Below are 25,565 nucleotides of genomic sequence, written 5' to 3'. Positions count from 1 at the left end.
TGAAATTTTGTGTATCTTGCGAGTTTTCACTCGTGGAGAGAGAACGTTTTCCTACGTTGCCCTCGAAAGTCGAAATTAAAAACTAATTATCAATCTACGACGTGTGTGCGTCCGTCATCTTGTTTCGACGGAGAACATCTTGGATTTTAGCTTCACCACCACATATAATAATTGAAATTAATAGTAACTCGTGAAATTTTGTGTTTCTAGCGAGTTTCCACCTTTGGAGAGAAAATGTTTTTTTACCACACCCTTGAAATTAGATTTACAATGGGTCAGATTTTATTTGAAATTTGAGTGATCCGAATCTGATTTTTAGTAGATTTGGTTTCTTAAATATATTTGAATTAAAGTATAGGTCGGGTATGGGTTGATGTCCCTTGACCCAAGTCGGATATGGACCCATCCCTATATCTGCCTATATTCGAATGATATATTATCTTATATGTTGTATATGTTATATTTTAATATTTTTTAATTTATCATTTATCAACAAATAAATGAGTATTAGGTGTAATTGTCAAAGTTTCTTTTCAAAAGGGGAGAGATCTTGAGTTCAAATCACATTTAAATCATATTTTTTAATAAATTACTTTGTAATTGTTTGAAATTATCATATTAGATTCGAATCAATTAATTCGGTTGGATTGAATTCGGATTTGAATCCGAATTAAAAATCAGGATATGAATACGAGTAGACCTATATCCGACCCGAACCTGGCCCGTTTTAAGCCCTACTCAAAATTGAAAACAAGTAAACAACCCCCTCTTCTCGACATTTTCCTAGCTGTAATCAAAATTTAGGAATAATGGGCCGGTGTGGGATGTGTAACAAAGCCTTTTTAAGGTATCGGACTAGTTTTATTTTGAATCAGGTTGGGCTTGGGCTAGGCTTGTTGGATTTTAAGGTATTGGCCACATTAGTTAATTTGGATTTTCAAAACTTGTCCAAACACCCCATGAAATAAATGTTTAACATATAAGTCATCTCCCTAGCTTCTTAAAGGTGTTATCTATCAAACAAATTTGGTTTATTTTGAAAATAAAGTAAGATATTGGAGGGTCCAACCGAGTGACATATAGTAAAGTTCAAGTCATTGAGCTCTCCCTGATGAATGATTTGGGATAAAGATCTCATACAAACAATGCAGACCGAATTAAATAGATGATCAACCCGTTACGATCTTCTACGAGGGTTTGTATTATAGTTAGGGATTCTTTTCCAAGGGAATATGAATTCTTTGTTGGGAAAATGGATTTCATTATTTGATTGCAATCGGAAAATGCCAAAAAGAGAATTGGTTTTTTAGTTATGTGGGTCAGGTTAAGTCTGTGAGAATAACATTGGGAGATGGGGAAATCACTTTCTTGGGGTAGAATAGAAAAAGGATTTTAGGGCACACGTTAAAGTGCAATAAATACACTTTCGAAATTGGAATCTAAGGGTATTTTGGTAAAGAGTAATTTTTTAATGGCATTTTTAGTATTAAAAAAAAAAATCAATTTCCAAAGTGTATTTATTGCACTTTAAGGGCACACGTTAACCAGACCCGTAGAAAAAACATTGATCTTGAACGTTAACTTATCCTTTATGTACCAATGTGATGTTAGCATCATCGATACTCAAATTCATATACCTTTGAAAAATAATTCACGTTTTCTCTTTTCTACGAAAAGGTAATTATTTTATAGTCATTGCTCAATGACAATTTTGTATTTAATTTGGAGATAAATTGCTTCCACTTAAATCCACAAAGTAGACTAAATGGAAAAAAAAAAATAGAAAGGAAGGAAAAGGTAGGATTAGGATTTTTGAACCCATGCTTTAGGAGATAATCAAAAAAAAGAAAATTAGCTTGATTTTGATGATTTCAAAGAGGAGGAATCTTGATAATTTTAGGAAAGAAAATTCATGATAAATAAAATAATTTAATAATAATTTTAAATAATTAAATGAAATAGATAGAATATAGATTGAAAATGATTGATTTTAAAAAGAGAAATCAAAGGATCTTTTGTTTTAGGTTGACAAAGAGGGGAATGGCATCATTTTACATTAATATATTATAAAAGACCTAGATCAAGAAGTCATGCGAGCGTTTTGGTGAATATTTGAGATACCCTATATTTTTTAAATTAATGACATTGTCACCTTAAATTAGTTTTTCTCTACTAGACTAATGACAAATGCTCTGAATGCCTTTTATCGTTAATCTCTAACAAAGAAATCCTTTAATTTTTATCCCAAAACTAGTATTCTTCAATCTTATTGGTTAAGAATAGTTTGCCCCCTACAAGAAAATTTTGGGGTTGCTCGTGGTGAGTATTACTGACAAAAATCCACATTAGTTAATTTTTAAAATTTATAAAAAAAAATCTTTATATTACATTAAAATGACGCATTATTAAATTAAAAAATAAAGATTTTCTAACTCCCCCTCATTACTCTCCCGACGTGGCATATGACAGAAGAGTAGATTTCTTTCTTGATACACAAAATTGCATGTTTTTATGGGGTTGTACAGTTTTGCATCCCGAGGAAAGAAAATCTACGTTTTGTGTCACATTTCACATCGGGAGAATAGAAGGGAAAGTCGGAAAATCACAAGTCAAATAAAAAATATTTATTTTAAAAAATTATTAAGTTATCTTTAAAAATATTTCATGTGCAAACCAACAGGTCAATTGTCACCCGTGAGCAATAAGAAAGATCAGCTAATTGATTTGTATTAAAAATCCTGGTACCTTTGTAGATACGACTCTGTCAACTCATCAATAATTTGGACATGAAGACGATGGCTGGCTGTGCAGACAGTAACCCTGAGTTATTGTAGGGTCAAACAATACTAAACCCACGTGTTTCACCCTCATTGGAAGGAAGGAGTGTTAGTCGTCCTCTACTAGCCACATGTCAAATTTTATATAATGTTTTGAGAAGCCAAAAAAGAATTTCATTCCAAAGGAAATCAAGAGTCAAGACAATATAATGTTCCCCCCATCCCATATTGGTCGGATAATCAATGTCCAACGACACCGTTCATTATAATTATCATTATCTTAGGTTCAACGTCGCTAGACACTCCTTGTCTAATGATACTTGTCATTGAGCTCCATTAGCCAGAAAAGTAAAAGGAAAGCAACATGAGAATCAACGACCACTAGAATTTTTCGAAATAAAATTTCAATGTGAGAACTAGGCTTCCAAACTTTGTCAAGTAAAGTTTTATTTTCACCTAATTAGGGTAATATTTATTTTCACTTAAATCACGTTGGTGGTCGTTTAATAACTATTTTTCAAGAATTGAAGAAGTATATTTTTCATTTATTTCCATATGAGGTCCTTTATTTATAGGCCATAGGAGTTGGGGATGAAATACACACTTGTTCAATGTTCTGTGGCCCTCTCCCATTGTGCCATTGTACTAATTTTTTTAGTGTGCGTTGTATGCTTGTGGATGACATCCTTGATAGATTTACCATTCACAAGAATTGACTCGTCCAAACATTGATTTCTCATGCAATATGGTCAAAACACAATCACCACCTTTATGGGAGAGAGACAAGCCAACCAACAATTGGACTCATGCAATCGACGTTCTACCAACTTCACCTTTCTAACTCCAACTTGATCTGTTTGTAGTAGACTTGGATATTGTAAGGTGTGGACCATTGAGTGATATTACAATGCCAACATCAGAGGATCCCATGGTACCAATTGTGGATGTTAAGAATACATAATATCAGTCGAGATTTGAAATCTTTTGGTGATGACCTTGAACTATGTAAAAAATGTTTAGGGGTGTACGTATATAAAAAATTGTTGACATCCAAGTCAATTTTCTGATGAACTCAGAATCAATATAATGAAAACTCATTTAATTTTTACAGTTACTCTCTTTATTCAAAACATTATCATTAAATGAACATTTTTTTTCGTCCAATTTTCATTATGATTGAGGTGTCTTGACTACTCATAATATGTAATTTGACAAATGCAAGATTACACACGAGCTCAAGAGTTAAGATATTCATCGGGCATGTTTTCTCATGAGCAGATCTAGAAGTAAAATAATTAATATAGGTTTGATAAAATGATGGATCTTCTCTTTTGAGAATAAATAAATAAAAAATTGGAAAATGTTCAATTGAAATATGAAATAGGGTTGAATTGGTCGTACTTACTTTTTAAGATAGAGTGGAAGAAAGGAAGAAATTTTGGATTAGGAAACGATCCAATGATTTCGATCCTTTGTCTTTCAGATGAATCTAAAATCATAAAATCTAACTTATAATGGCTTGAACCAAAAAAGATATCTTGTCAACACAAATGTAAAGGTGTCATCAACACTTGTAATTGTTTAGTAGGAAAGTGTTGAAAAATATATCTAAAACAAGATGGAAGCCAATCAATCATACAATAACACCCCACTTGGTGACCAAGATAAACATCATATAAATCAACTTATGTAGCTATTTCTAATTATTAGACATTGAATCTTTTTAATATGAAGGAGAGTTAATGGTGTTTTGAAAGAGTGCCATAAAGTAGTGAATTATTAGAAGACACGACTTTAAACAAAATCTTTGGGATAAGGTGGTGTTGATGATGAAGCCATTACCATAGATCATGAATCAGGTTTAGTTTTATTGTTTAGGTCCAATGAATAGGCCAATTATTCAAGAAAAACTACACCCGTGAACAACTTTTAAATTTAAAATGGTTTTTGTTTTAAACATTTTTTTTTAAAACTTTATAATTTATTTTAACCATAAAATCTAAAAGTAGGGGTAAGGTCGTAATTTCAAGTCCGAAATATCTTCGAGAGAGAGAGAGAGAGAGAGCGGAGCGTTAACTTTTAAAATCCGTATACCATAAATAATTTCCACTCGTCTCTCTTCTCTGCATCTCTCTCTCTCGAAACTCTAACAGCCTTTTTATTTACAGAAATAAATATTCTTTGGCGCCAAAAGGGCAGAGAGAAGAAAAATAATATGTTGTGTTAAAGTTCTTGCAACTTCTCTTTGATATTCTGCTCTTCAGTAAATATTTTTCGATCTTTCTCGGTTGGAGTAACTTGCCCGATATTCAAAGTTGGATCTGCAACTACTGAACTCAGTATTACTTTACGGTCACTAAGGAAAACTTCTGTGAATCGGAGATTTTTCGCAGAAAAGAAGAGGATTTTTCCACTTTTGAAACGATTCTGAAGTTCTAGATCGATCTTACCTTCTGTTCTATATTAAAGATAGGATCTCGAACTCGAAGTCTATGGCTTCGATGTTTCGCAACTCATCTGAGTGATCGATGAGCTTCTTTGACTGAACAATCTAGATTTAAACAGTTTTTAATTTTTTTGTGATTCAATCTTGTTTTGTTCGAGATCTAAGTGCTACGATCTGATCAAAGAAGAGGCTCCATTTGATGAAATTCGTCTCCCTCCACGGTTCTTCTAGATGAACCACACATTCCGAACGAACCGAAGAGAGAAATCATTCGGCATGGTTGTGTCGCCGACGGTGAAATTCTCCGAGCACGTTCTCAAGGCAAAGAAACTGTTTCACGATCGGAAATCCGCCGGAAAATCCATGAATTCCGATGAGTATTTGCCTGAAACGAGAGAAATCCGGCAGCAAGTTGTGAGGATTATCGTTACTGACGCGGACGCTACGGATTCATCCAGCGAAGATGAGGGAGACGTCGTACGGAGAGTAAAGAGACACGTTAAGGAGATCGAAATCAAGCCAGCTGCAGCTAAAGTGCGACGGATGGTGTCAGGTAAGAAAAAGAGATTCCGATTGCCGGAATCTGACGATGATCACCGGAAAAGATACAGAGGTGTACGGCGGAGACCATGGGGACGTTGGGCGGCAGAAATACGAGATCCGACACTTCGTAAGCGATTGTGGCTTGGAACGTACGATACAGCAGAAGAAGCTGCAACTGTTTATGATAACGCTGCCGTTAAATTCAAGGGTTCAGACGCTGTTACAAACTTTCCTCCCATTAATACTAAGGTGGAAACTACAGTTAACGATAACAGAGACGGTAACGATTTTTCTAAAATTGCTACGTCGTCTCCCACTTCTGTCCTTCATTACGACGGCGTGACGCCGTTTCATGGCTTCGGTTACGTTGGCGTTGACGCTTTTGGGTTTGACATCGATTTACCGTTAACTCTTTCAGGTATCGAGTTGCCGAAGAAATACTTTGGTGAAGAAGAGTTCGGCGAGTTTGACATGAGCGATTTCTCATTCGAAGTCATAAGGGTTTAAAATAACCAATATTTATTTTGAAACTACAAAAATGCCCCTCGAGCTCTTCTTGCAAGAGTGATTATTAAAATTTCCAGAGGTACAAAAATATAAGTTTTGTATTTTTCTTTTTAAACTCGTGAGGTTGCCGATTATAACGGCGATTTTTTGTTCTTCCTCGACGAAAACGGCTGTTTTAAATTATTTATTGTAATTTTGAGCGTTTATATTGCCACACCAACTTTTATTGTTACAGACTTACAAGGTTGGGATATGTACTTGAGAAATATAAATATCGGACTGTTTAGATGTGAAATACAATGAATAAGTTGTAGGGATTGTCCTTATTCATGGATCCCAACCCTAAGCGAAATTTGGATATATATAATATATGATATGATTTAACAATTTTAATTTATTTATCAAATTATCAATACTTAAATTAAAAATATCTTAACTAAACAATCAACAATCACATTCATAAAAAAAAATATATATATTCGTAATTAAAAATTTAGTTTTAATTTATCTAATAATCAATGTAAATGAAAAGTATAAAACGTGATATACTAATTAATGCCAAAATCATCATGTCCCATGACTTAATTAAATTCAAAAGAAAATTTATTGTCGTTTCTAAAAAGTTATTAATGCGAAGTAGATGGACCAAATAATATTTTCATGATTAGGTGTAATTTCATCTTCTTTTTCAAGTTCTTCATGATCATTATCAACGTATTCTGGAAGCTCTTCAAGTTATTCAAGATTAATTATTTTTGTGAAGGTAATTTTCAATTTAGGATTTTTTCCCCTTCTCTTGAGTATTGAAGTGAGAATTGAAAACAGGAAAATACGAAGTATTTTATTAAAATACTTACGGAATGTACGTTCAAATTGTGATCTATTCATTGGGATTCAAAGATTCGTGAATTAATCTAAATCTTTGAAACCAACGATAGTTTTGATCGGAAAGAGTATTATTCGTCTAATTCACGAATCAATTGTGGATTTACTAACTATAATTACAACTAATGATAAAGAGGTTTTGTTAATGTGTACCCTAATATGCATTATCTACACCTTTGAAATAAGCATTTTGAGGTTATTTTGGTAGAGAAAAATTTTGGTAGGAAAATCAGGTTCCATGTGTATTTAATGCATCTTAAAGAGTGCCTTTAGGGCACATGTTAATACAACCCTATAACAGGAAGAGGGAGATGGAGGCGTAGAGGAAAATAACGAGGGAAGAGAAAGAGGGATTGTAAAGAAGGGAATAGAGATCTGTGTTTTTCTCTTTTTTATCTTTCTAATCTCAATTTTTAGCTACAATCTAATAAAATCAAGAGAGATTTCCCAAAACGTGATCAACTTTTGATGAAATTTTGATGTTGGCTCACCATTCATTTTAATTCTCAAAATGTGAATAGCAAGATCAAAATTTTTTCAAGTGACGATCTTGTTGGTTAAAGTGACAATCTCGCAGAGCTTCCTGAGTGAAGCACCCCATGCTTGTCGTGTGTCTAGTTTGCCTAGTAGAACGCACACTACTATTTCTAGTTTCCAAATACAAATGCTTGGCTTGTCTCTACTCTAGGTGGATCTTGGTCTCGATAGGGATGGAATGCCAAGCAAGATGCTTGTAGGTCCGCATTTATCTATGATGCTACTAAATTGAAACTTGAAAATGGATAATCCGAATACAGGCCGAAATTGCCCCTATAATCAACGAGTTTCAAATGACTATCTTGCAAGTTCACTACTTTTAGTGAGACCATCATTATATAAACCAATAAGATTTTCACTTCGGAATAAAAATATCAGTGAGATTGTCACTTGAAAAATCTATGTGTGGCATATTCCTTATTGGTGTGGCTGTGGGAGAAGGGACACTGAGTTGACAAGTTTGTGCATTATAATAAGGAGTTGGTGTGCAAAATGAGTGGTGTGACACGGGTACCAAATTACTTACTGTATCAAAACCGATTAGTTAGTTTTGGATTTAACATCATGGACCTAATCATTTTTTGATTGAATTCTAGGTAGCCGTTGTAGGGATTTGTTAAGATTCAGATGTCCTCATGGGGGTAAGTGATGTATTGGCAAGCACATTCTACATGTAGATATCTCTAGATGAAATTATTTAGTTTTGTTTTAAATGTTTTATAATCTATTCTACAATATACAAATTTTGACGTTTTAATCTTATGATAAGCATAATTAATAAATGAGAGAAGAATCTTATGAATCTACAAATCTTTTATTATGCTCTAATGAAAATTTTATCTTGAATTCACAGGATCCAATCTGTATGATTAAAGTTACATAAACGATTTTTAAACTCAACCTTAAAGCGCGACTCTAAAACTCACCAACGTGTCATGCACAAAGAATCGTAGATTATTTCACTAGGGATATATAATTGTACCCTCGAGATACACAACTGCAGATGTTAGGTTGGTTGTGTATCTTGAGGTACATATTCTACTATTCTTTGCCCATGCCACGTCGGGTGAGTTTTTGAGTCACCCTATCAGGTTGAGTTCAAAAATCAGCACTCTCAAAGTTATTAAACCCTTAAGCTGGGCTTAGACCTGTAGCTTAGTTGGTTTGACACATTGCAAAACAACTTTGAAGTCGTGAATTCAAGTCCAGCTTATCCATAAATAATAAAAAAAAAAAACACCCTTAGGATTTTATTCTTCAATAATGACCAAAACGTGTAAAGAGTAACTATCATTAAACAATACTAAACATGATACAAACTCCACGAATGGAAGTCCAAATAAGGAGAAAGAAGTGTGAACCTAAGTCTTAAAATTCAAAAACTTGACTTGACTTGACTCGAATGTTCATCAAGTTGATTCTGACAATCACTCATGTATCGACTTGGACAAGTCAATCATTGTCATCATCATAATCTTAATTTTGGAGTTAGTTGAATGAATCTTATTCCTGCATTTCTTTTTTTCTTCAATCATTTTATTTTATTATAAGTGTTGCATACCACTTCTATTACCTCATTTCTTTAAACATTTGGCAAGAAAAGATTTGTAGGATACCCAATGGATACTCAATGAGTATTAGGTATTTGTAAGGTTGCTTCAAGCTCCAATGGTTACATGAACAGGACAAGAATTAATGTTTCTTTTAATCTCATATTTATATTATAATGAGAAGGTAGAGTATTGACACTAAAATTTGGAAGAATACTGTTGAAGCGAGCTGTAGGAATCTCATATCGTACTTCTTGATGTGAAAAAGCATATATGGTTCCTATCCACTTTCACGTCAAGAAGTGCGATATAAGGTTCCGACTAGAGGTCACTCCAACACGACTCAATTTGAAATTCCAAAAAATCCCCCATCATTACATTTAACCTTATTATTATCAAATGTTATTTTAGACAATATGCTCAAAAGTGCAATCCCACTCTATGACCATGTTAAGTAGTTTTTAAAAATTACAAAAATATCTTTTATTATGTTTTTTTCGATCACCTTGATTAATATTTAAATCACAATTTTTTTACAATATATTAAATATAATATAAAATTATATTATTTATTTGAAATAATATTTTAAGTTATTCAAAAAAAAAAATAATTGTAAAACTTAAATTTTAAATATGTTTGCGTTTGCATGCCACTTAATGAGGTCACATAGCAAAAGTTGGTGCGGTAATAAAACATCTTTTTATTTATTAATATTATTATTTTTTATTGTTGTTTAGTGGAGGCGGACAGAGATCGAGTCAAGTGTGACCAAATTCTTTGTATGGTTTCTGTGATTTCCACGCCTTGACGTAGAAGCAATGTAGAGGGTCCAGCGATGTTGGACACTTCGTGTCGTCCAACAAATAGTATTAAGGCCACGTTTTAAATGGATAAAACTTTGAAGCAACTCCCTTCATTAGATTCCACGTGGCATTTTCAAGGAGGTATTTCAAAATTTTCGGAAAATTAGGGACGTGAAATAAATTCAAAATCCACGTGTCTTGTCACGAATAGTGTTTCTTCAAATTTTGAAGAGTGCTGAACGCTTCAAAATCGGACTAAAACCATAGAGAATGAAAGGTGATTGGTCCTAATCCCGGTGATTGGGTAATGTGGGACCCACAAAATTTATAAAGAGATTTTCTTCAACTTTCCATGACAGAAAGATTAGCTTTGGCGTGCTATTAAGGGCAATATATGTGGTTTCTTTCTCTATTATGGACCCAAAATTGACGAAATTAACCCCCATAATTAGAAAGAAGATGAAGGACAGTACTGGCTAGTTTTGTCATTTTAGAACATTGAAAGGACCTCCCACATAAATAATATAGCCGCCGCCTGCACTTATTCTTCGATGCTGCATTTTGAAGAAAACTTGGCAAATTGAGCCAATAAAGTCATGAAATTAGTTGTGTGGCTATGGATTTGCTGGGCCCACTCTGTTAGTGGGGTAGTAAAACTAACATTATCCGCTAAAGCTCTATATTATTGCTTTCCTTTGCTTTAAATCAGGGTTACATCCAATGGGTCGTGAAGAATGACTTTAAAAAAAAAAAAAATTGAAATTTAGTAGTTAAAAATACGATTAATGCTGGAGTGATCTGGGGACACATAGGAGACATCTGGTTGTGGTGGCTTGCGCATGACCGTAGATGCATTTTTTAGAGATATGAGTAAAATGCATCTATGGACATACACATACCATCATGTCAAGGTGTTCCCCACTTAGGTCACTCCAGCATGACTCTAAAAACCTAATTTGAGAGCAAAATAGAAATATATTAACATCAAGTATGTTAGAGGACTTAATGATAAATTCAAATATAAAAGTCGATTAATCAATCTTGATGGACTTGAAAATCTCTAAAATAAGTGGATGGCGATCATGAAGAGTTAGAAAGAAAGGAAAGTGAATACAAATAATGATGTAACGTAACCATATAGGATTGGATAGTCCTTTTCATAAGTAGTTCATAAATTTTTTTGGTGTGTGTGTGTGTTGATCATTAATGTTTGAATTTTAAATTTAGATATTTTAGTTGTTTGATCATCTAATTTGAACTATTTTTTATTTATGAAGGAGTTTCAGACTTGTAGGCCTAACTGGCTAATGAGGGGGCTTGAACTTAACACCTATTCCTTTTGTGAGAGATGACTTGTCCACTACACCCAATACTCGTTGATCTATGTCATTCTTTCTTTAAGCAATTAGCTTGCCTAGGTTTTTTTTTCTAATCAAATATGGATTAAATTGTATTTTTAAACCAAATTATCTAGTTTTTTGATTTTTCAAATATATATAGGGTAGTGTTCGACAGACAATGTTGGAGCCAAAATTTGTCCTATATGGTTTAATTGAAACTTCTAATCCCATCAAAGTAGTTTAGAATTGTGGACCATCGATTTTTTTATCGTTAATATATAAATCACTTTTGATGGGGTTAGAAGTTTCAGATTGAACTGATTTTTTGTGAGAATGATTGCCTCACAAAAAAATCAGTTCATTTCGAAACTTTTAACCCATATAGGACAAATGTGTTAGCCCCCTAACGTTAGTTGCTAAACAGGATCCATACATATACATATATATATATATATAGTCAAACACCTCAAGGGGATGTTAGCATTCTCTATCACATATTTTTTTTAATAAAATCATTTACTCTCCTCTTTTTTTTTCGTCATCTCCTCCATGCAAATCCCCCAACTTTGTGACACATAGATTTCGGGTGTTTCAAAAATAAAAACAACAATGTATCAGACTGGACCAATTTTGGATTGAATGAATGTTTAATTGGATTAGATCGATTAAAAAAATCAAGTGACCCGATTAGATCTAGATCATAGGATAAAAATTCTAGATTAGTAGTGGTTTGGTACCGATCTGATCCATTGCTAGTCTTACACCCAACATGCCTATCTATCATCCATATTTTCATGTCGTTATTTTGAACAATTTATTAGTTTCTTTGTGTGTGTTTGATAGCATGGAAATCATTTTCCATGGAATTTGAAATCCATGAAAAAATTGAAGTAGAAAATGGGTAGGTGAAAAAAAAATAAAAATAAATATCATTATGTGATTGCATTTTAAAAATATTAGGGAAAGAAAACAAAGGGGGAGGATGAGGAGGAAGAATAACTAGGAGAGAGTAATGTGGTTAGAGATGGCAATGAGGATGATTGTCGTAGTGGTGGCAAGGAAGAATAATAACAAAAAAATGGGTTAGGATTTGATTTGGGGGTGAATTCATTGTTTCTTAGAATAAGTGGGAAAATGAAATCAACAAAGACTGAATATTTAGAAAAGAATGAAAATCTTTTTTCATGACAAAAACCAATCACCCCCTTTGATACATTCCGTATGCACGAGTAAGGAGTAATGTAGTTAAAGTGCATCTCATGTATGAAAATATTTTGTTAGATATAGTTATTTGATTGTGGGAATTATGGGTGTTGTGTGTAAGTTAAGATAATGGGTACTTTTTTAGTTATTTTAGGACTCTATCATGTATTTAATTCCTATGTAGCATGAATGGAATTATGAAGAGAAAATACTCTTAAGAGTCATATTAGATTTTAGAAATTTATCATCTCAAATTGATGGTTTAGGAGGTCCAATCTCTCTCAAATGATATCATTGTCGATCCTTTTTTTATATTTTTTGACGATCTAATCTAACAGGCACATAACACTCTTTTAATGGATTTACAAAGTAAACATAAGAGAAAAAGAGTAACTAATAAAAAATTATGGAGAACCACCTTTTTAAACTCAAACCCAATGGGAAGTTAAAACAAAATTTGGTAAGAAGAGATTAAAGATGAGGGTCTTTCGGACATTTTGTTAGTCTCCTATGAAGATCATGGTCAAGAGGCATGTCATGAACTTGAAAACGCTGGGGGTATCTAAAAATTGTCCAAAATCCGAAGGGGTACGTCTAAATTTACGTCTGTTTTCTGTTTCTTCTTTCCTGTGTAGCTCGGATCATGTTAGGTCTCTCTCTCTCTCTCTCTCTCGTTTTGTGTAGTCCAGCCAATAAAACCCTAATTGGAAAATTTCCTTAAAAATCGATTCTCCATGAAGAGAAGCTCGACTGATCTGAGGTAATGTTACCGATTCTTGATTATCTTTTTATTCCCTATAAATTTTACCGCTTGAGCTCCAATTTCATGACGTCTACGATATGTTTTTATTCTGTTTCTGTTAATTAAAGCTAATCTATGTTGTCTCTGCAATCTGCATTGAAGTCTGTCCAATTTAGGGCATTAGTTCTATTAAGATATTTTCCCCTTTTATGTATTTTTTATGTTCAAATTATTCCTGTTTGAAGGTATAATTACTTCACATGGCTATTAGAAATTTAGAATATTTCATTGTATTAATGACATTTATGTTATACATTTTAAAAATCATTAAATGGGTACGATCCCATATCATACATAATTTTTGCTAAGAGGCAAAGGAGGGGCAATGAGGTGTGGGTTCTTGGGTTGGATAATGTTCGAATTCCTTGTTAATTCATTTAACATTGCTACTAATTTCTTGGTAGATATGTCGGGTATGGACTGCCCATGGACATAAAGCATATATTAGCGGTCGAGAAATAGTGAAGACGTGTTCCATGGAATTGTTGTTGTTGTTGCTTGGGAGTTGAAGGAATCATAGAAAACTGTAGAGTTGTTTTTTAAAGATAATATTTCATTACGCCGCACTCCAAATGATGAGTTGTCCTCCCCACATTGCCTAGGCCTTTTCCATAACGTATGTTTTATTATGTGATAGTGCAGGAAACTTTCAACAAACTGGCCAAAAGGAGCTTCGGATAAAGCCAACTTTCTCTTTCTCTTCCTAGGTTGCCTTAGCTGTCACTTTCAATATTTAGTTTTAGAAAGGTATCTGGAGGAGGTAATCATTCAAATAAAGGCTAATTGTTTTTTTGGTACTCAAATAAGAGCACCATATTTACTTCTTGGGGCAGTAAGGAGGAGGTTGAGATGCATTCTAGATGGACCGAATATAAAAATAAAGAGGGACTAGGAGCTCTATTTTGATTAAAGATGATATTGTTAGGGGGAAGTTTGTAGGTGTCAATAAAATTTAGAGAATAAGATTGGTTGGCAATGGGAATATTGTGCTGAGTTGATGAAGGGGAGGGGAAATCTTTGGATATTGGGAAGGAATGAGGTTCAACTAAAGCACCAAACATTGAACTCTATATATTTAAGGTCAGTAAAAGTTGGAATTGATTCATAGAAGTTTAGAGAGGTTTAGCAAAAAATTCTGTAATGGGCGAAGTTCACAGATATAATTACTAATTAATTACTTGAAATGATGTCATTTAAGTTCATAGAATCTAAAACAACTTACCTATGACCTTCAATGGTAATAAATTAATGAATTTACAATTGCACCTATCTTGTCCACTTTGACCCAAGGCTTAATGTCATTGACACATAGTTGAGTTGCACTAGTAGGCTCTCTGCATTAGGGAACAATACTAATTGGTATGGTCACAAACGTCTTATTTATGGCTATAGTTTATAGCCTACACTCCCATCTAGATTTCTGGAACTGCATTCCTGTGGCTGTATCAGAAATATGTTCACGATTACACCAACTAGTATAATGTTTTTGGCGTAGTAGCATGACTACATTGCACCAAGGTTTCTTCAGGCCTTTGGCCAGAGTTGAGATGACCATCTAATGACCTGTCCTAATTTTGTTTAGAGTTCTCTTTCTGGACCGGACCAGGCCCAGTTCTTGATTTTCTCCTCCTGTTGAAAGATCTGCTTCAGTTTCGGGGCCTCCACTCATTCAATCATTTACTTGTGATTGTCTTGTTAATCCATAATGATCTTATATCACAGGGAAATCATTTTGCTATTTTTATACTTGAATGATTTGATTTTGAGAGGAAGACTGAAAAGAATGTGGGTTGAGATAGTAAAAGTAAATATGAGCACCTTTTCAATGATAAAAACGTGGCTTTGGATGGAATTGAATGGATGAACAAGATTTGTTTAACATACCCTAAATTTTGGGGGTAAAGCTTTGATGATGACAATGGTAATGAATGATTTGATTTTGAGAAATAAATTGGGTAATTTGGAAATACTGATATTATAATTTGTACCTTTTGGCCAATGATAATTTTGAAATACTCTCTCACATTCCTTTAATTTGTATCTCTTGTTTGCTTATCAAAAAACAAGAAAAAGAATCGAATGAAGGTACAAGATTTGCTTAGCCGACCTGAAATTTTTGGTACAAGGCTTCAACGATGCTTAGAGTTTTGAAAACCAGACCGAACCTGTGGTCTGACCAGGTCCGACCGAGTTTTGTTAATATATTGGTTTGATTCCAAACTAGGATATACATAAAAACTGTTGGTTTCAACTGTCAAATCAATTGAATCTGTTGTTTTTTAACCAAATTTGGATTTTTTTTCCTTTTAAGAAAGTTTTTGTTTGTTAAATGAAATTTAAAGATAAGATTTTGTTTCAAAAATCGAATGGATTTGTTAAGTGATTTTATAAAAAAATTCTTTTAAGGAAATTTTTTTTCTTAAATCGATCCATTGGTTTTAGAAAGTTAAATTTTAAATTTTAATAGAAATATTAATTAGCAAACAAATCTTAGTAATATAGATTTAAAATTTTCTTTTATAAAACAATTAAATTAGGGAATTTAATAAATGTACCCCACCACACCTTAGATGGGCATGTGATAGAATAAATGGCCAACATGGAAAAGAAAAGTTTTGATTGTTTTCTATGTTAATTAATTATATGAAAATCGGTCCGATCAAATTGAACAATGGTCTGACCATGGTTCAACCCAGGGTTAGAGCCAAAGAGGGCCCAAGGTGGACAATTGGCACCCCCCCAATTTACTTTTTGTAATTTATAATGCCCCCGCATATCATACCATGTGTTTTCAAATGTTGATATACCCATTGACTGTTGCCCCCCCTCACTCCCCATTTAACTTTTTTCCCTCCACCTTTTGGTGGATATTTTAGATACCCCACTTATGTTTTTAAATTGATGACATACACATACCCACTTTAACCTAATTCCCTCCCTACCCCCCCCCCCCCCCCCCCCCCCCCCCCCCCCCCCCCCCCCCCCCCCCCCCCCACCACCACCACCACCACCACCACCACCACCACCACCACCACCACCAATTTTTTTGAGTGATTTGACATCCTTTATCAAATTGTTAAATATTTAGGATACACCTATGTTTTCAAATTGATGACATGCCCCTTTCACCTTGTTCTTCTTTACTAGAGTAACATAAAATGGCCTAAATACCCTCATTTTCAACATGTAATATAAAAATTGTTAAATTTTTTTAATTTCCCCTCTTAAAATCAGTCATCTCCAAGCTCTTCAACCTCTATAGCAATGCAAATTAATTTAAATTTCATCTTGAATCCATCATTTTGAACATCACTTTAACCCCTTATAGAAAACCATATAATTTTCTACTAAAAAAAAAAAATCTCATAATCTTCTATTTTAAAAAAAACCATTTTTTTATATTTGAAGAATAAAGTAGATTAATCTGAATGTTGAAAATTAGAGTTTTTTTTATCCAAGAGGTTGAAGATGGCTTGTGTTGGAATGAAAAATCAAAGGCTTCTTGATTTCAGGTTGAAGACGAAGGTAATAAAGTTATTTTACATTAGTCTATTGGAGAAGATCGAGGTCAAGTAGTTATGTAGGAGTTTTGGTGAATATTTGAGATACCTTGTATTTTTTAATTGGTGACATTACCCCTTGACTGGGGCCTTCTTTCATAAACTAATGAGAAATTACCGAAGACCAATCATCTTCAAGTTCGAATTTACCATTAACTATAGTTTGCCCCCCTGGCAGAAAATCCTGGCTCCGCCCCCTGGTTCAACCAATTGAACAAGTTTTTGGTCCAATCATCTTTCGATTCCTAAAACACTGAAGAAATTATTATTATTACAATATTGATGTGTTTTTCTTACATTGTTCTGGTAGTTCCATAGTCACTGAATAATTTGCGGAACTTCTATGACTTTTGGCATTTTAGTGTCAATTTTTTTGAACATTTAGCAAATTGGGCTATTTTTATTCAAATTTTGTGAATATTATATTCCTATAGGAAGAAAAGGAGTTCTTCAAATTAAATTGATATTTTGAATCATGGTCAAGTACTTGTCTTTTTCTCTTTATTATGTGTGGCCGAGTACCTGTTGTAAAATGCATTATTGGCAAAACAAGTGTTTAGTAGTTTCAAAATCTAGTTAAAGCCTTGAGGTGGTGAGCCTAATAGTTCTTTGTTGGAAATTAACCACGAGGGAAATATGATTTTGGGTTGAGTTGAGAGTGTCAAGGAGTCTACGAAGTAGACGTCCCATTTTTGCATTCACCCGATCTATCAAATTGTCACCTCATTGTCATAGATTCTCAATGATGAGTAGTGTTCTAAAAGTTTTTTTGTCATTTTAAATATTTTTTGGACTTCTAGAGATCGTTTTACACCCAAGAAACTTTAGAAAACAATTTTCGTGGGCTCATACAAACACAAAACTTGCAAAAAATGACAAAAAATGCCTTTGCTGTCACAATTACTTAAAAACCTCACTACGCATAGGAAACGACACTTCTAGACGTGGAAAACAACGATTGAGATAAAATAAACCATTTTGCAAAAATTTGCAGAACATTTAAAAAATGATTAAAATGCCCCTGGTAGATTGTGACCAACTTTTGACATCGAAAAACTTTGAAACACTTGAAATAACACTCTAACGAATTTCTTGCAAAAGTGTCCGGAATACCTTCAAACCTCAAGAAATACTATCTTAGATTGAAAATACCTCCCAAGAACAAATGATTTTTTCTCTCAAAATTGACGAATTTCTACGCAAACGCTTGGCATAATCTTGACAAAACTCACAATCATGCCTTTGCTTTGAAATTCATGAAATTTGAAAAACTTTCCAAAATTCTTTAAACCCCAAATTGGAAACTTTTTAAAATTGAAACTTTAAAATTTTAAAAAACATAATGTTAACCAAAGTCAAGTTAAACTTCAATAACCATTCGATTACCCACAATAAATAAAAAAACCCTAAAACGATTCAAATGGGACCCTATCTTCTAGAATATTCAAATTAAAACAAGTGGTTTAGTCATTACACTTTGCGAAAAGGTCTAAAAAATCCTAATTAAAGATCATTTGAAAAATCAAATCTGAATAAAAATTAAAAATCAATCAATCAAATCAATTGAAACACAAAAAAGGGAGTTCAAATTTAACCAATTTTTTGTGTTACCTTCCTTGGTTGAATCATGCATGAGGGTCTCACAATTAAAAATATTATGAGACCTAAAAAGAGAAGTAAATAAAAAGCAAATAAATTCTTAACCATAAAAAAAAAAAGTAAACAAAAAATAAAAAGGAAAAAAATAAATAATAAAAAGTGAGAAACCCCTTGTCTAAACCTACAAATGAGGGTCCCACCAAACTTTTACAAAAGGCCATCCTTAAAACAAAAATATCATTTTACTCATTGAAAATTTACAGTAAAATCTTTCTAAAAGTAAAATGCAAAAAGCCTTCTAAATTCTAATGACTTAGACCCCTTCTTCACTCGACCAACCAAAAGAGAAAAGAAAAATCTATAAATATAACCTAAAACATCAATTTTTGTATGCCTCCATAGCCCTAGTTTTTTAACCTCCTAAAAAGCGCAAAAAAAAAAAAAAGGCTCAACCATAAAAAATTGAAGCCCCCAAACACCCCCATTAATAACATTTTTTTCTTCAAAGCCATCACAAACACCCTCAAAAATCCATAAAAACTCAAAAATAATCAAGAAGATGAAGAATATTCATCTAAAAAGTTAGATTTGAACAAGAGTCAGAGCAAGGTGGAATCTGGAATTTATTGGAGTTTGTTTCTTTTTCATATATACACGAGGGAATCAGTCGCAACAACCTTTATTTTTATTCTTCAGGTAAAAGTTTCTTCACAATTTTTTAGGCCAACTTGCAATTTAACAATCATTAGTATTAGTAGAGACTGACTTTTGCCAAGCAAGATTGGTGCCTAACACTTCCCATTATAGTAACTTGGTCCCTAAATCCATTTTCTCTTGTAGATCATACCCTAATCAATTTTTTTTAGATCAATGTCAGTTCTAGACCGTCAAGAACTAGGCGGAGACTCCGATTTTCTCGATACGGATTCACATACACGGATGATGGTATTTTTACTCTTCAATAGTAGGTAATGAACCAACACAAAGGTGAGAATAACATAAAGAACTATATGTTTTTGTTGCTCAAGTGTTGTTTTTTTGTGTGGGTAGAGGCCAATCATAGTCGATTGATGTTGATTTATGTGTACATTAGAGGTAGTAGATGTAGAAGGCGAGTAGAGGCAACCCTTTGATCTTAAGCTAAAACAAATAGATCTATTATATCACATTTTCCTATGCAACTCTTTGAGAGGGTGTCTTGACCTTGACCTTTTAAATGACATCTATCCATGAGAATTGTTTGCTAACTTTGCTTTAAGTGACCACAGAAAAAAAATAAAATATTATGGTCGAGATATTTGTTCAAAAGGAATGAGGTTTGTGGAGAAATCTATATTCCAACCATGGTTTAAAATATTAGAATGAATAGGTCGATACGTATCGGTATTGGCCCAGACCGATACAAAACATTGACGTCGAAACATTGAATGTTTCGGGAATGTATTGGTTTGTATCAAATGTATAGGCCGATACTGTATCGATTTTCTCATTAACAGAAACATTCAATTGATAAGATATTTTAAACCATGATTGCCAACTTCGCTACATGAGCTTGCTTTTGTTGATTGATCTTAGCCCATTTGACCATGTGAGTACATTTCCTACATTGGATTTATAGAAAATCACAAGCCCCATAATCTACCATGGGTTAGTCAATACTCGGAATATAAACTTTTTCATAGAAATGAAGGCATGCCATTTGACCATATTCTTTTTTTCATGCAATTAAATTTCTCTGATCAACTTTTAATATTGGCTACAATCATTCAAGCATTGAATGACAAAGTTTGTTTAGTGTAAATGATAGGGATTTCAATATATTTCTCTTGGTTACAGGTTAATGTATGGCTAAGGTGTGAGATAGAATGAATTGGCCAGTGGTGTTAGACTTAGGGCTTAAAATGGGTTAGATTTTATTCGAAATCTGAGTGATCTGAATCCGAAATTTAGCGGATTTGGTTTCTCAAATATATCCGAATTAAAATATGGGTCGCATATGGGTTGATGCCCCTTGAACCGAGTCTGATACGGACCCATCACTATATCCGCTTATATCCGAATGATATAGTATTTTGTATGTTGTATATGTTATATTTTTATATTTTTTAGTCTATCATTTATCAACAAATGAGTATTAGGTGTAGTGGTTAAAGCCTCTTTTCAAAAGGGGAGAGGTCTTGAGTTCAAATCACATTTTTTAATAAATTACTTTGTAATGGTTTGAAATTATCCGACCCGAATCAATTAATTTGGTCGGATTGGATCCGGATGTGGGTTTAATGAAAGTAAAAAAATCGGGTATGGTTTGAGCTAGTAGGATCAAAGTCGGATCCGGATTTGGACCCGAATTAAATACCAGATATGGATAGGGGTAGACACCTATCTGGCCCAAACCTGATTTAAGCCCTAGTTAGACTGGTCCAAGATTGCACATTAGCAAATTAGTGTCTTAGTTGGAAGCAAGAGTCTTTGGTAGTTTGCTCACGCAATCTCTGTTTGAATGTAGGTCAGCTTTCTCTAAGGGAAAGCCTTCGTTTGCAAGGTGTAAATGTGAGATTTGGTTTTGGGTTCAAAATCAGGGAGTGGAAGTTTTAAGAGTAATTTGCTTGGCATTTGCATGAGATAAGGCTCTTGTGGGTTAGATAGGTTGGTAAGGAAAGTGTGGGTTGCCTTGTCAGAGGCCCTAAGATTGATTCATTGGCCAGTAAATGAACTATGGTTTAAAATATTGTACAATTTCGGTTTCTTTATTTGAACATTTTGATACGAAACATGTCTAGAATGAAGGTTTTGATGAATGTTTTAGTCTATGCCGGTTTGTCGTGAAAAGTTTTAGGGTTTGTTTGATAAGTGAGAGTTAACCTTGAGAGTTGAACTTTCAAGAGTTCAACTCTTTAAGTTCGACTATCGAGAGTTCATAGTGAGGGTTAATTAGAACTTCCATGTATGGTAGATGATGAGAGTTAGGGATGAATGAACCTTCAAACAGGGTTTGATTGTAGGGCAAAGGATTAGAAATAGGGTTTCACCTGTGCCGCCATTGTTGGATTTGAGACGATCAACAATGGTTGAGGGATCAAAGGGTCGATTGGGGATGAGTGAACCCTCCATCATAGAAAACTTTAATCCATGGGGAGAAGAGGGGGGGAGAGGGAGAGAGAGAGAGAGAGAACCAACCTGGATGGAGAGCGTGGTTGTAACTGAGTTCACAACGATTGTTCTCAACATTCACCCTGAGAGGTGAATGTTTAAATACAAAAAACGACAAACTTTGTTGAGAGTTGGCAAGTTGACCATTCAAACACACCACTTATCAAACACACCCTTAATATGTTCTGGTATGTCTCGATTTGCAAAAAATATAAAAAAAATGTTCTGGTTCGTCTTAAATGTTTCTATTGAATCATTCCAATAGGAATATACTGAAGCCAGATCTGAATGAGAAGAAAAGTTAGAAACCGTGACTATTCCTAAGGGAATCATATAATGGTCCCTTTCACTTTGATGAATATTTGAGATACATCTTGTATTTACAAACTGATAATATATTCCTTGGCCTCGGTCTTCTCTAAGAGATATAAATGTACTCATCTTCTACCTCTTGCTAAAAAATTGTTTTTTTTCTCCCTAACACTCATTATATGCAACCTCTAAATTTTTTATTCTCATCTTTAACCTTGAGATTTTATCTCCTTCAAACCTTAAGAACAAGACAGGATTTTGGGAGAATAATGGAGGGTTTATAGATTCTTGAAGGCATGAAAAGTATGATATATTTGACAAAATGTTGTAAGAGTCATTTTCTAACCTAAAACATTTATTTTACAATATTTATCACTAAAATGCTTATTATTTATTTTTATGATTATTTCAGAATGTTTTGAATTTTTTTGAATGTTTTGTTCCCTTTTGGTGAATGTTTTGATTTTTTTTTTTTTTGATAAATATAAATTTTATTAATGAAGAAAAGGAGAAGAGGAGGCTGAGATAGCCCCCAAACAACAAGACAAGAAAGACCAACAAGGAAAGAAAGAAATAAAGGCAAAATACACGCTTGGCGAAGTGCTACAAGTCACAAACGATTTCCCAATTAAATACAAAATCTTGGAAGCACACTCCCTCAAAGTCTTTATTCAACTTTGACCAAAAGAAAAGAAATCCCAAAATCTCTAAAATCACTGTGTGAGACGAGCTCTCCTTGTAATGGAACACTTTGTTGTTGCGCTCTGTCCAAAGACCCCAAGCAATGGCGAAAGGAAGGATAGCCCAAAGATGCATTTTTCTAGAAGAGAAGATATTTAAACTCTAACCCTCTAAAAGCGCAAAAAAAGATAAAGGAAGAACCCAATCCACTTGGAAACGAGATAAAAAGAACATCCAAATAACACGAGAGAAAGAACAATGAATAAGAATGTGGTTGACAGACTCCCCGTCCCTCGAACAAAGATAGCAAAAATTTGGGATGATCCACCCCCGACAGATCAAATTATCCAAGGTGAGGATTCTACCCAACGAGGCAAGCCATAAAAAGAAAGACACCTTAGAAGGAACAAGAGCGGACCAAATGATAGATGGAGAGAAAGAAACCTCACTCGACGGAAGCAAGCAATAATAGAAAGACTTGACAGAGAACTTCTTATCCTTAGCCTTGAACCATTCCCTTCACCAAAACGAAATCTTAAACCTTGCAATGAACCATTTGCAAGGATGGAGAAAGATCCACACAAAGGCTAAAATACGTGAATTTATTCAAAGCTTCTTTGAGAAATCCCGTTCAAGCCATATCCATATTGATTATAGTAGTCATTGTCCCATACTTCCTCCCCCCCTATTAGGAAAATGCTACCTATGGAAGTAGGATAAACCCACTAACCTGTTTTCGAGCGCCATACAGAAATAAATGCTACAGCCTACAACAAAGACCAATATCATATTTCGGAGTAATTTATCAATTGATTCATTCTTCCCATAAAAGACAACTAAAGATAATGTTAACTTGTTTTGTATTATACAACCACGTCATGGGTGTTGATTCAAGTGATCTATTGAGAAAAGAAATTGATCAAGAGATATAAAAAACTTAAGCCACTCCAGAAGAGGTGCCAACTGTATCTGCTGATAACCAACCAACAGAAAGAGCAGAACAAGCTAGATTAGTTCAATTTAGGGATAAAATGGTGCAGTAGACGTTGATTATCATCAAGCCTTATCCCAAAAATTTGGGTTTGATTAAATAAATGGTTAGTCTATTTGCATGGATTAATGCTGTCAGTCTTTTAGCATTCTAATTTTTGGATTGTGTTATGCAGATATAGTGAAATGACTTTTTGGACCTAATGAACTATTATTGAAGTGTATATTATCTAGTAATTTTAAGAAATGTATGATAATTACTACTTTGAAGAGACATGGTATAAATGGATGGTTTTGCTTTATTATCCTTTTATTATATGGATTTTTTATGTTAGACTATACCGTTGTAAAATCTTGTTCTGGTTCTGGGGAGAAGGTGTTGCCAAGACTTCTAGCTAGGGCATCTAGGGCATTTTTTATTTATTTTTGACTTCTAAGAGCAACAGTTCTCATGAGATTACAAAGGTTTCACTCTTTTGGTGTTCGATTTATTGTTGTAATATTAATTTTTATTTAATCTTAGCAGCAAACAGCATTAGAAATGGATTACAATGACTCACAATCAAAAACAGAAGGCAAGGAAAAGGGTAAACAACTTAGATGGAACTACTCCATGGATACATCTCTTATTGATACATTAGTTGAAGAGGCTAGACAAGGCCACAAGCATGGTAATGCATGGAAGGATAGTGTGTGGAAAGTGTTAATCGATGCTATTTTTCAAAAGACCCGTCAAGTAGTAGGAAAGAAACATATAGAAAGTCGGCTTCGTACAATGAAGGCTGAATACAAGGCTTTTGTTGAATTGAAAGGAAAGATTGGATTTGAATGGGACCCCGTGAAACAAATCATCGCTGCACCTGAGGAAAAGTGGGAAGAGCTGCTTCAGGTATGATACTTGTACTTGGTTAACATTTTTTTTTTACTATAATGCATTTTAATATTATATTTTGAAACTCATACGTCGTATATTGTTCCAGAAATATGACAAGTTCAAATGGTTTCGTGGTAGGAGCCCCAAATGGGATTTCGAGAAATTGTCAATCATCTTTGGAAATGATCACCCCAATGGAAGCTTTGCTATTTGTGGGCTCGATTGCGTTGATGTTGACAAGATTGATGGTGGAGATGGCAAAGATGACCCGCCAGCAGTTGATGAGGATGTAAACTTATATGGTATTGAAGAGGGAGTGAGTGTGTCGAATACTAGTATTGGTAAGAGGCCGATACTTTCTACACACAAGAGACAACAAAATAAGAAGACACGTACTGTCGAAGCTATGAGAGAAATGATTGAAGGAATGAATGTTAGGATAGAACAAATTGCAAAATTAGTAGATCCTATGTCATTTGCGAACACGCTATACGCAGAGTTGATGAAGACAGAAGGATTCGATAGCAGATATCTGGATTGTGCATTTGCAATCCTTCGGAGAGACCCCTTGGAGGCAGAAATATTTCTTGCAAGAAATTTGGAATCCAGGAAAAGAATGTTGGAGGGATTACGCGAGAAGATACATGATGCCTAGGAGAACACCTCAGTCCAATTTTGTGGGATAATAGTTTGCTAGAATGGCATACATTGTTTTTATCTTTTTTTTTTCCCCTTGTGGATTTAGAGTTACTCATTTCTTGTAGATGCTTACATTGTTTAGATTGTGAGCAGTTTGGGTAGTTATTTATATTTTTTGTGGATGGTTGTGCTTGTGAATGGACTAGTGTTGAAGTCTATTGTATGTGAGATAGGATAAATTTAGGGGGCCTCATACCTAAGTGGCCACTATGTTTTCAAATTAATCAAGAACAGAGAAACAATCAGGTCATGGAAATCAACAACTGCTTTGATCAATTGCTTTAGGGGGCCTCATCAATTTAATCT

General features: G+C 33.9%; 2 protein-coding genes across 2 annotated transcripts; both read left to right on the top strand.

Annotated features, from left to right (window-relative positions):
- The first annotated feature begins 4,883 nt into the window (after window positions 1-4,883).
- Window positions 4,884-6,501, top strand: LOC147397065 (pathogenesis-related genes transcriptional activator PTI6-like). The gene has a single exon (XM_086452467.1). It carries the CDS (start codon window positions 5,455-5,457, stop codon window positions 6,271-6,273), a length of 819 nt encoding a protein of 272 aa, XP_086308593.1. The 5' UTR covers window positions 4,884-5,454; the 3' UTR covers window positions 6,274-6,501.
- Window positions 6,502-14,040: 7,539 nt separating this feature from the next.
- Window positions 14,041-25,397, top strand: LOC147397064 (uncharacterized). The gene is made up of 3 exons (XM_086452466.1): window positions 14,041-14,154; window positions 24,213-24,575; window positions 24,667-25,397. The coding sequence occupies exons 2-3, from the start codon at window positions 24,228-24,230 to the stop codon at window positions 25,213-25,215; spliced, it is 897 nt and encodes a 298-aa protein (XP_086308592.1). The 5' UTR covers window positions 14,041-14,154; window positions 24,213-24,227; the 3' UTR covers window positions 25,216-25,397.
- The last annotated feature ends 168 nt before the right edge of the window (window positions 25,398-25,565 follow it).

Source organism: Akebia trifoliata, chromosome 8 (assembly GCF_017979445.1).
Source record: "Akebia trifoliata isolate Shusen 1 chromosome 8, ASM1797944v1, whole genome shotgun sequence".
Taxonomy (NCBI): Eukaryota; Viridiplantae; Streptophyta; class Magnoliopsida; order Ranunculales; family Lardizabalaceae; genus Akebia; species Akebia trifoliata.
Note: the sequence above shows the minus strand (reverse complement) of the source record. Positions and strands in the feature narration are given on the sequence as shown.